General features: G+C 40.3%; 1 protein-coding gene across 3 annotated transcripts in view; it reads right to left on the bottom strand.

Moving 5' to 3' along the window:
* Positions 1 to 1246: 1246 nt before the first annotated feature.
* The window catches only part of mideasb (mitotic deacetylase associated SANT domain protein b), a 35046-nt gene continuing 23459 nt past the window's right edge, over positions 1247 to 12833 (bottom strand). For 2 of the 3 annotated variants that reach the window (XM_036594191.1, XM_036594192.1), the window contains exons 8-13: positions 11725 to 11800; positions 11025 to 11113; positions 9485 to 9628; positions 9261 to 9386; positions 8501 to 8685; positions 1247 to 5094 (exon numbers count right to left, since the gene is read on the bottom strand). In XM_036594191.1, the coding sequence (XP_036450084.1) occupies positions 4857 to 5094; positions 8501 to 8685; positions 9261 to 9386; positions 9485 to 9628; positions 11025 to 11113; positions 11725 to 11800 (858 nt within the window). In that variant the 3' untranslated portion in view covers positions 1247 to 4856. The remainder of the gene's footprint in view (positions 5095 to 8500; positions 8686 to 9260; positions 9387 to 9484; positions 9629 to 11024; positions 11114 to 11724; positions 11801 to 12833) is intronic. The other variant, XM_036594193.1, reaches the window with a different exon arrangement.

Here is a 12833-nt window from a genome sequence, read left to right as displayed (position 1 = left end):
GTAAGCTGTGGCTATGCATTATTTTTTATTAAGAAGGGATGTCACCAGCAGGGTTCTTTAAGAAACAGATTCAAATTATATACAAACACATACTATATGGCCCAAAGAATATGAACAGACTCTTGTACTTGTGCTTCAGACAAACACTGGGAGTAGGATGGATTGTGCTGAAGAGCTCAGTGACTTTAAACATGGCACTGTCAAGGGATGCCACCTTTGCCACAAGTCAAGTTTGTGAAACTGTTAGATCTGCCCCAGTCAACTGTAAGTGTTATCATTGTGAAATGGAAGCATTTCAGTGAAACAACAGCTCAGCCACGAAGCAGTAGACCACTATCCTATGCACTGTTGCCTCACTTACTACAGGGTCCAATCTGTCTCTGGGAGCAACATCAGCACAATAACTGTGTGTCGGGAGCTTCACGAATGGCCAGGCGGATGCTCACATGCCTAAGATGACCATGTGCATTGCCAAGAGTGGCTGGAGTGTTGTAAAGCCTGCTGTAACTGGACCCTGGAGCAGTGGAAATGTGTTCTCTGGAGTGATTAATCACACTTCACTATCTGGCAGTCTGATGAACAATTCTGAGTTTGGCGGATGCTGGGAGGATGTTACCTACCTACAAGTGAGGTGGAATGCATGGTACTAACAGTAAAGTTTGGTGCAGAGGGGATAATGGTCTGGGGTTTTTTTTCAGGGTTTGGGCTACAGCCCATTTTAAACTGTCATATACTTTCAAATTGGTGGCAACAGTTTGAACAGGCCATTTCCTGTTTCAACATGAACATCTGAACATCTTTGGAATGAATAAGAATGTCGACTGTGAGCCAGTCCTTCTCATGCCTGACCTCACAAATGCTTTTGACTCAATGGGGACAAATTCCCAGAGACACTCTCCAAAATCTTATAGAAAGCCTTCCCAAAAGCGTGGAAGCTGTTATAGCTGTGGGGTAGGCAACTCCATACCACTACCCATAGTTTTGTAATGGGATGTCCACCAAGCTCATCTAGGAGTATTTTCTCCTTATTATGTAATGTAAATATACAGCCATTGTATCCAAATATGACATTGAGATTTTTTTTTATCATATTTATTATTCCAAAACAACAAGTGATAATCAAATGTAACACAAATAAGTTATACTGTAGTAAAAAGCACTTGAGATTTCTGTCCATGGTCACCATTAGTGTACGAGCCCCTATGAAAATAGCATAGAAAGTATACAATTTGTTTTTTTGTCATATATATATATATATATATATATATATGTATATTTTTCAATATCTATACAAGCATTTCCCTTGGCTGAATGAAAGCAAGAAAAGTGGCTCCGTGGCAACAAATCCTGCAATTAATTCATTTAACTTTTCTGATATTTAAAAAGCAAAATCTTGGCTAGACAATTTTAACACATCATCCCTTGCCCTTATGAAAGAACAAGTCATTTTCTTCACAATTTAACAAATACAGAATTTAAAAAAAAAAACAAAAACAAAAATAAATTCTAAATGGATCAGAAAGCTTCTTTTTCTCACTTGGCTCTGAGTTTGATTATTGGTGCAACACCTAAATGTATCCACACATACAGGCGCATGTACACATATGTGTACAAACACACACATACACAACCACAGTGTAACACATGCACACACGCATACACTCCTACAAGCACACAAACACAGAGTGCATAGCCAACTCAAGTGTGATAAGCAGTAATTGGAGTCGTTACTCTAGGCTGATAGCTCCCCAGCGTGGCCGTTCTTAACGGGGGGTGGGGGGCTCAGCAGCCTCTTTGTTGCCATGGATACACAGTCAAGTGCTAGACCAGTGGACAGTTGAAGAGAGGCAGTGCAGAGACTCTTCTCCACCGTCTAAAAGTTCAAACACCCTCTGCTTAATTTTACAGCCACGGACACAGATTTGTTCAAAATTTATTTCGCTACAGTATTAAAGCAGATGTTTTCAAATGCTCTTGTTCAAGTCAGGCTATATTAGGGCTTAGGTTCAAGTTCAAGTTAGGCTGGAATTATGGAGGGGAGGGAGGACATTTGCATGAAGTTTTTAAATTGTTCTATTGCACTTTCACCTTCGGTTCACATCTTTTCTTGACTGACTCCTCCTTGAAGAAGCTCTACACACAGCACGCACAGATAGCAAACATCTTAAATAAACTAATAGTCAAATGAGAAAAAGAACTTCACCTCAAATGTTACCCCAAAAAAGAAAAACAATATAATAACAATAAAACAGTACAATAACAGTAATAGGGATAATAACAATTATAACAACAACAACAACAACAATAATAATTAATGAATATATCAATAACAATGAGATTTTGTTGGATATAAAAAGGAACCTTTGTAAAATTGATTGTCATGTAAAGATAAAAAGTGTCAAAAACATCCAAGGCATCAGCAAGGTGGCCATAAGAAAACGTAATGTAAAACAACAAACAAACAAAAAAAACTAAACAAAAACAAAGCCCAAAGTTACGGCACTAGAAAACCAGTGAGTTATCAGGAGTACGGCTGTGCAAGCTTTTGGCAGTCAACTGGAGGAGAACTTTCATTTAGACTTTCACTTAGAAAATAAAGAAAGAAGGACACAACAGTAAAGCACAGGTGACGTGTCCATCGTCATTTCCTTCTCTCTTTGCCAGGCTGTGTGTCCTGCAGTGTCCACAGCAGTGACTGAACTACTGCTGCATGTTAGTCATGGTCGATAATAAAGGGACGAAGCGAGTCTGTAATTGGTGGAGGAGCAGGATGGACTTCTTGAGCTGTACCCAGGTCACTATGTGCTGTGAGAGGACTCAAAGTGCTGAGGGACAGCGCTCCGTACCGCTAGTCTCTCTATTCACACACACACTAACACACACACACACACACACACACACACACACACACACACACACACACACACACACACACACACACACAGGCTTGTACTCCCTGTAGCCCTATGCCTGGAAAAAAAACCCTGAATGCCTTGAGGATGCGCACATACATACGCACAAACACACACTCTCTTTTACACGTATACACATCACACATACACAAGAAGGGAGTAAGCCAGTCCCTGAAGGCGTATGTCTAGTGCATGTCCTGAGAGTAGGGCTGCACAAAACATCAGTTTGCTTGTCATTATTGTGATATTGATATTGGCCTTTGCGATATTTAAATAAGCCTTGTAAGTAATCACAGTGGCTGTGACCCGAAATGGATCCCTATTTGCGCTTTAAGGTACTACTGAGTACCGTGGTAATTTTTCTCTTAGTGTCCCGATCGTAAAACGGAATACTAAAGTGATTTTGACAATGTGGCCTGTGCAAGTTATAGCACACTCAATATGTTTATATATATATATATATATATATATATATATATATTCCAATGAATATTAAAATTTGCTGGAAAATGCCAGCAAATTTTGTTTGTAGAGGGTGCGTAACCTTATTTTCACAAAATCAAGAAAACGTAATTTGATGAAGGATCGTATACCAACATGCATAGACATCTGAAATCATGTGTCATTCTGTAGTTGCGGTCATGCCCGTATTAGGAACTCCAGATCTAAGCAGACTTTATGAAATAAATGGTGTTTTTTGTAAATCACTGCTTTTGCTTCCTGTGGTAAACTGACCCATTCTATACAAGACACGTTTTGTCCAACATACCCTTTTCCCCAGTGGATCCTCTTGAGAACTTCTCTAGCAGTCAAAAAGCAAGTAATGCTACATACATGCTACAAGCAAGCCACCAGTCCTGTGCACTGAAATGACGGTTCACATGGAGTGTTTTGGTGAGGCTTCTGATGTCAATTCAGTGTGCAAGCTGCCACTGCTGCATGTAACAATAGTAGTATTTTGACTCTTTAACCACCTCATAATTCAGGGGACCAGTGTTATTTGGAGGAGAAAGATCTGTACAGCAAAATGTGTCAGGTTTGGAACATTTTTAGTTTACCACAGGAGGTGATGGCAACAATTTTTTCGAAAATGCCATTCATTCTTCCCATAGCGAACCAAACAGCTTAGATTTACAGTTCCTTATATGTGTATGATGCTGACTACAGAATGCCGACATGACTTCAGAGGTCTATTCCAAGTCTCTTGCTACTAAGCAATAGACAGAGAACTCTCTGTACAATTAAAAACAACGACCAAAATGCTGTTCATCGTACAGCAAAATCACTGACTGGTAAACTGCAAGTTACTGCACTCACAGACCAAGAATTGTTTACTTTGTCCTCGCCCCTCTGCACTTTTTAAAAGTGTTATGCCCAAGTGAACTGCTATAAATACAAAGCCAACTCCAGCCTCGCAATCAACTCATGTTGGTTTGTTTTCAGTGACCGCTGAGAAGTGACACAAGCTGATCAGGAGAAAAGGTCTGAATTCATTCTTGTGTTGTATTACTGCTATTTAGTAAACTAAATAGTTCCCACCTATATAGCACAATACTAATGAGAGGCTAGAGATACATTTCAGTCACAACCAATGATGTATGTGTATGAGCACAGTCTCCGATGTTCCATATGAGCTTCTGTGGCTGTTTTGATAAATAAAGGCATTCAAACAACCAAAAAATACTAATTTTGGGCAGAATAATACAGGCTAACTTATAACCGTGTCACGTAAACCATCAATGTTTTAATGTATTGCAAGTGCAATATGTAGCAATAAATTCACAATATGCTATTTTGTCCACATCATCTGTATTGTGCAGCCCTACCTGAGAGGGCAGCAAAAGAGCGTGAACCTTCCAACTGTATGGCGCTTTACACATTCTGGTGTATCAGCTCAGACTGCAAAAGTGCCTGCCGATTCTCCACGGTGAAGGTGAGTGTTCGTTAGTGCCAGTCTTCATCGTCTGCGTCCTCATCTTCGTCTGAAGAGTCCTCACTACTGGCCCGCCGCAGTCCTACCTGCTCCCCTCGTGCTCCGTTCTGCTGGCTGGCTGCTAAGGCGGCTGCTGCCGCTGCTGCTGCCTTCTCCTCAGCCTCCCTCTGCCTCAGAGCCGCTGCCTTCTTTTCCTGCTCCGCGTGGCTCTTCATGTGAGCGCTGCGGCTCTTCACCTTATAGAATATCCTGCAAAGAGCACACAAAACATTGGGGTTACTCAAGGACAGCCTCCCAGCTCTAGTGTCATTAGTAAGTTGTGCAACACAAAGATTATAGTCGTCACATTTCTTTATTTGAATTTTGTGCAAAATATCAGGAGAATACCAAATAGTGAACCCAGTATCGTGAACTGAATCACCTTGTGGGCTGAGTGTATCATTACACCCTGAAAATGGACAGATTTTTGGCAATTTGTTGGCAAAATATATGACAAGCCATACTTTAAACTCTCCTACTAATCCCTCTTACAGTAAGAAACAGAGACTAAAATTTCTTGACACAATTGTTTAATGAAGTCTTTTTAAAGGCTTTCTTGTGTATATTTTCACATCATGTATATTGGAATATTTGAAAAGCATATCGTTATGTCATTTTTATTGTAGGCCACTTCACAGAAGTTGGAAAATGGTCATGCTAAAGTGAAACTGTTTTTGGTACGTGAAACCTCACAAAAGTGAACCAAAAGCGCACAGCCAAATCAATACAATACAATTTCCTTCGCGTCCCTGAATCGAGATTACTCAATTAACTGTCAAAATAATGAGCAGATCACTCAATTACTAATGTAATCATATGTAACAAGCCTAGAATGTACACAAACTTTGTAGAAAAACAAACATGAATACTATTTTTTTTAAGAAATAATGGGCAGTAATGTGTTTGACTAAATGTTTGCAGCTATAGTTTATACTCTGATGATCAACAGAACATTATTGCATTATTGCTAATCAGATCCAAGTGATTCCGACATTCAGATGCTCTTAAAGACCTGATAAACTAAATCAGGTGTGTTGCATTATAAGTTTATTAATTGTTAAAAAACTGGTCAGTAGAAGGGACCAGTATCAACAAAGACAGTGAATGTTTTTCTCCAGAAAGTGTGCTAGAGCAAAAGCACATCACCACAAACCAAAAGAAAATCCTGGAAAAACTTTTATAAACTAGTCAGTTAACATTGTGTTGCCTTGTGTTGTCAGCAAACTGTGTTGTCAGAAACTTCAAAAACTGTGTTGGTAACAGAAGATCTACCTTCCTGCATAAATCAAACACATCTTAAGCACAATACATGTCTTCAAGAGCATCAGAATACTACAGCAAATAATATAACAGACGCTAGAGCAAAAACTCTGCAAGGTGCTGGAAATGCATGTCAGTGCATCTGCTGATATGCATACATTTTGAAGATGAGGTTTTATTTTGATACCACAGATATTGAGATTCAGACGCCACAGTCATACCATTTTAACACATTTGCAGATTATGACCACAGAGTACGATGGGCGAAAAGAATGAGTGATAGATTCATTTTTTGACAAGAAGAGAGCAGATGCACTAGCAAAACACAGATGGGCAGCAGTGGCCAATGGTGAGTGGGCAGAAGGACAGCACGTACGAGGTGTTTTCATATTCTAAGTGCACAGATGCACACAGACACAGTAGCACATACATAAACGCACAGTCACTGGGCAGATATGCGTAGACCAGAGGGCACGGCATTCAACATCGCATAAGACTTTCAGTTGCTAAGAGACTGTTGATAATAACAAAGCCAGTCGTTGCCATGGCTTAGACGAAATCTCCTATTGGAATCAGATGCTGCCGTTTTATTGCTTCCTATTCTGACAATCTCAGATGCGGATTACCCAGAGGAAGCGCCAGGCTTTATCGATTCCCTCATAAAACAGCGCACAGCTCCTGTGCTTGCTCTACTCAGTGCTAGCTGAGCCAGTCAGTGCATCCAACTAGAACTTGCACCACTGAAAATGCATGCTATGGCAAGCTGCATTCTATTCGCTTAGCAAACAAACAGCAACTCGGCTAAGAGAAACAAGATAGATAAAAACCAAATATCAAACATATACAGTATGACAGAACTGTTGCTTCAGTTAAACCTGCATATATGGGTTATACAGGGAGATTCACTCGAAAGAGGCCCTGAATATTGTTGTAACTCCCGTTAGGATGAAGCAATCTAAACCAAAAAATACGCTGCATACCTTGACGTATGTGTAATCGATTGCATTACATGCAATGCTGGAAGTGATCTCTGTTTTCTGCCAGACACATAAAGTGGTACAGGGGTATGCACCTGGAAACTGCAAAGGGAGGTTAAACATTGCAACGGCTGTCCAGCGCCTACCTCATCACTCCGATGCAGGGGCATTCCAGCTTGTTCGAAGCTTCATATACTGAGCAGCACATTGCACAATGTTTCGTTCAGATTGCTTCATCCTAGCAAGAGTTATTACAGAATATTTGGGGCCTCTTTTGAGTGAATCTCCCTGTATATATACAAGCTGCAATATATACTAATGTAATATATATACTATTGTTGTAATATACACTGAGTTGTAACGCCTAGGCAAATATTGAACGCAGTGGTAAGTGTGAAACGTCAATCACAATAACTGTCAAATGCCTCAGCAAGTCACAACTTCTCTTACTGCTCTTCTATTAAAAACATTGCTGCTTTTATTGAGTGCTTTGCTCCTTATGTTTGAATGGTGTTTTTTTTCCCCTGAAAAAAAAAATAATTTACACATTTTTGTCCTGGATGTCATTAATCAGCCAACAAGTTTAGTGTTCAAAGTTTGCTTCTTGAGTTTTGGACTGGAACTAACACACTAACGCTAACAAACAAACTATTAACTGTTTGCATCCATTAGCAATAGACATACATTGATCATGAGTTTTTATGGCTAATTCAAATTTCTTTAGAGCTAAATTGGCCGTTTTTATTAACCCTTTTATTTTTATTTATTTTTTTTTTTACCTGAAGCTCACACTGTGTGGGCTAAGTGAACATATGACGCACACCAGTACATTGCTAGTATACAAAGTACTATCTATTAGCCAAAGTTACGTCATACGTAACATTATTTGCTATTTAACAGGCTTGCCATTTCAAATTCTTACACGAAAAATCAGTAAATAACACAAATCAAATGCAGCACAATATCAAAAGAAAGTGGCAAGTAAGTATTGAGCATGATGCATTACACAATTACGCTACAACAAGTATAGCAGAATGAGTGCATTTACCTGGCTCATGAAAATAATAGTTGAGCGTTTAGAGCAAATATCTGCCAATTCTGATCCGCAATTAGCATCATATAATTGCTTACATTTGCTTCAAAGTGCACAGAATTGTTAAGTAATCTCAAACTTGCTTATGTAGTTTCAGACACTGTATAACATTTTTATCTTCATCTATAATAAAATCAGGCTTTAGTCTACTGCTCCTTTTTCAGCTATTTAATGAACTCAGTGGCTGAGTGACTACTTGGTGTATGGGATTTGCCTTAGACAGCAACACTGATTTCTCGTTACTCTGTCCTGGCCTTCCAATAATGAACTTTAGCTTGTCTTTTACCTGCCACACTTCTTGCAGGGGAACTCTCCCTCCTGTCCTACAGTGCCTTTGGCACCGCCCCCGCTTTTCCGTGCCGTGTTCTCTGGTCGAGGCTTAGGAGGTGCGGCCATGGTGTGGCTGACCCCGAACACAGGTTGATCCCTCCTTCCATCCTCCTGATGCCTCAAGACCAGGACCGCACCAGCCTGTAGAGGGAAATTACAGTCATTCACAGTCTTCAGCACCGCACAGCTCAGCACTCAATCTATAGGCCTGCAGGCTGCAACTACAGAAGCATGCCGTTACACATGCTGTTCTTGTAGGAGGCCACAAGAGGGCACTGTGTACGACTTGCAATTCAGCCAGATATAGCCTCATTCCAGTGCAAGAAGTTGTTGCAAAAGTCATACAAGAAGTCAGTGAACCTTTCAAGCTACAAGAACTCTCATGCAATCTTATTATTCAGTAATAATCTTAAGACTTATTCATTCAGTTACTACTATGAAGTATTTGACAAATATTATAAAATTATTATTCAATTATGTCATTATGAGAATGCAGCATCAAAGTGTGGGCCCTTGCAGTTTAAAGAGATGGAACACACTTAAAATGAAATTAAATTGTAATTGTCATTCTTTTCTGGTTTTCTGATAAAATATTTTGCTTAAAATATTGACCAATAAGCACCTAACTCTTAAAATTCACAGTGTTCCAAAATCTATCTATCCATCCATGCCTTCGCTTTGTAACTCAAGGCCTGGACACATCCACTTATACTCACATTTTCAGTGGCCTGTATAGATTCCGTCAACCGGCCAGGGCTGCTCTCTTTCTTCTTGTCACCTGACCCGTCCCACTTCCTGACTTCTTCCTCCTCCTTTCGCAATTCAAATCTCTGTGAACTCTGCTGATTGGATGAAGTGAGGTTATAAACACTACCTGTTGCACTCGTCCCGATGAGATTAAAACACCCACGCAAACCCACAGACCCAAAGAATAGCTTACTTTATAGTCCACCTCCTCCTCTGTGGGCCGCGTTTCAGGAAGCTCTGCTTCGCCGTACATGAGTGTGCCGTTCTTGCCGATTTTCACTTGCTTCTTATAGGTGTAGTAGAACTCCACACACTGAGCCACTGTTTTGGAGCTCACCTTTAAATCAAACATAAACATGATTTGGCCATTGAACTCAGTCCTGAGGTAATCAGACAGATATGTGACACATTGTATTGTTTTGATTTGGAAGTTACAATGTGTAGAAACCAGAATTTAGGCCAAAAATATGGGATGTTTTATTGGTTTATCAAATAAATTCTAATTTTCAGGCTGTTTGAATTTTACTGTTACATTCAAAAATACACTGTAAACACTCAAACATACACCATACGTCCTGAAGTTTGTAGACCACTGTTTATTCTTCTGAAATCCAAGGTGTGAATAAGGGGTTCCCCTTTGCTGCAGTAATAGTCTCTACCCTTCTAAGACGGCTTTACACTAGATGCTGTGAACACTGCTGTGAGGATTTGATTGCACTCAGCCACGAGAGCATTAGTGGATCAGGTACTCATGTTGGATGCTTAGTTATCGATTACTAACAGCACTCCAGCTCATCCCAACGGTATTTAGACTTTTTATTGAAGAAAAAAAGAGAGAAATAAGAGTCATGGCCAAACAAAACAAACAAAATACCAACAACTCCACTTGTTCCTTATCCCTTCCACCCCACCCACAGACAAATAAGGCTACAGGTCATTTATTTTACAGTGTGCGTTAAGCAACGAAATAGTCAGGAGACAAAAAGGGAAGGGGAATGAAAACGGAAGATGTTTAAGAATGTATTACAATTACCTTTCATTGAATATTTAATCTTTTTCAAGTTAAGAAGAGACACTGTGTCCTTAAGCCACTGAAAGGTTTGGTGTATTTTCAATTAAGTAAATGACAGCTTCTAGCTAGGGTTTGCTACTTTTGACAGAAAGTTGTGTTTAGCTGAGGAAGAAAGTGAGCTGTGCAAAAGCCTTAAATGAACAACTGCGGGAACGCTGAAAAGTTCACTGCATTCAGCTGATAAGCATCATCTCTCTGTATACCGCCCAAAGACAACATTTCACCAGATACCACCGAGAGATTTGCTTGTGCCTGTGTTTATGTGTGTTATCACTTATATTATCACTTTACATTAGCACATTAACAAAAGTGTTAATATTGGCTTATGTCTAAACAAACGTTCTAATTTAGTCTAAATATTTATTTAGGCTGTTTCTGAATAAACACCAGGGTCCTTTTCCTCTACAAGAATGTTTGAGAACATCTAATCCAAAATCTAATCTAGTTAAATATAAATAAAGTTAAATATAAAAAAATAAATTATGCAAAAACTGGTATCAGTAGAAAGCTCAGACTTTCCTCTGTTAGCAGTGTATAAAACTAAAAATGTGTCTCTGGGTTAAAGTGATTGAAAATGAAGGAGCACATCAAAATTAGTTATTTTCTTTTTTTTTTTAATCCAGACATCTTCTGATGGGAGGATCATCTTGTAAGATCATACCATTTTCTGCACCTTGAAGAAGTCTTTCTTGTACTCAGTGATGCCTTTGTTGAAGCAGCGTCTCTCCTCAGGCGTCCAGCTATCTGAGCCTGGAGGACAGAGAGAGAGAGAGAGAGAGAGAGAGAGAGAGAGAGAGAGAGAGAGAGAGAGAGAGAGAGAGAGAGAGAGAGAGAGAGAGAGAGAGAGGAGAGAGAGAGGAGAGAAGAGAGGAGAGAAGAGAGAGAGACACTTATGTTAAGGGTATATGCTTAAAGAGTGACGCAGACAAGTGTGACTGACACACACACACATACACACACACACACACACACACACACACGGCAGACAGCCAGGACACACACAGACAAATAAACAATGGTGCTCCTGTCCTCTTACAGGGATTAACTGTATGCTGCAAACATGCTCCCCCTTTCCACCTCTCTCTCTCTCGCCTCACCCACTCCCCAAGTCTGTAACCAACAGCCCTGGCCCACCCCCACCTTTTCACCCAGTAATCTCCCCAGCCCACCCCTCCCCCAGAACTCAGCTGGTATTGTTTATGACTAGAGACAGTGAGCATGGTGCAGAATTCCAGCACAGAAAAAGTCCCACCAAGCAGACACAAACACAGTTAGAGAGGTTTTGCTGAGAGGGGAGAGAGGAGACAGAAACAGAAAGACAGAGTGCAAAATGACTAAAGGGGGTAAACTGAGGTACTTACCAGAGTAGTGGTAGTTTGCCAGAGGGTGAGATTTGGGAAAGATGGGGGTTTTCAGCAAAAGAAGGGCAAGGGCTCCCTGGGAAAGAAAAAGGTGGACAATGATTATTAAACTGCTTTAACTAAAAATCACAGTGCTTTAGTTTAGCATACAGCAATCGTTCACCATACTATTTAAGAAAAAGAGTCAATCCTGTGGAGGAAAACTGACAGGGCAAAGTGATGACCAGCCCCACAGCCCACATTGATATGAAGAGATTAATGAGAACAAAAAAGAACGCTATCTTACATACACAGTGAGAGAGACAAACAGAGAGAGAGCAAGGGGGGCAAGAAACAGAGAACGAGAAATGGCGAGAGAGAGAAAAATAGAAGGAAACAGACGGTGAGAGACAGAAAGAGAGAACAAGAACAAGAAATAAAATAGACAAAATAACAGAGAGAAAGAGAGAGACAGACAGACAGACAGAGAGAGTGCAAGAGAGAGAGATAATAGGGAAAAGACAGGGGACATAAAGAGAAAGGGAAACAGAGAGAGAGAGAGAGACCAAGAAAAAAGTTAGAGTGTAAGTAATAGTAAAAAAATAGAGAAATTAGTAGAGAAAAAAAGAGGTAAGAGAGCAAGAAAGTTAAAGAGAGAGAGAGACAGAGAGATAGAGAAAGAGAGAGATAAAGAGAGAGAGTTATAGAGAGAGAAAGAGAAATAAAGAAGGAACCGAGAGAGAGCACGAGAAAGAAAGAAAGAAAAAGGAACCAAGAAAAGGTGAGAGAGAGTAAGAAATAGTAAGAAAAAGATGGGGTGAAAGGGGGGATGAGAGAGAGAGCGAGTGAGTGAGTGAGTGAGAGAGAGAGAGAGAGAGAGAAACAGAGACAGTGCTGCCAGACACTCTCCATCTCCTTGGCAACATAGGCAAGAGCATTTCGCTGGAGGCGTTTAACCAAGCAGCGCCAGTCACTGGCTAATATTCCTCTCCTACTCTCCCTCCCTCCATCTCCAATGCGATCTGTCGCTTTATTTTTCAGCACTGAGCTGCAAACTGCAGACGGCCCAAAGCAAAAGACTAATCCTTCTGGGTCTGTTCCTGAGCACACAGAGCAGTGCTATATTAAAC

This window comes from Colossoma macropomum, unplaced genomic scaffold, assembly GCF_904425465.1.
Source record: "Colossoma macropomum unplaced genomic scaffold, Colossoma_macropomum, whole genome shotgun sequence".
Lineage (NCBI taxonomy): Eukaryota > Metazoa > Chordata > Actinopteri > Characiformes > Serrasalmidae > Colossoma > Colossoma macropomum.
Note: the sequence above shows the minus strand (reverse complement) of the source record. Positions and strands in the feature narration are given on the sequence as shown.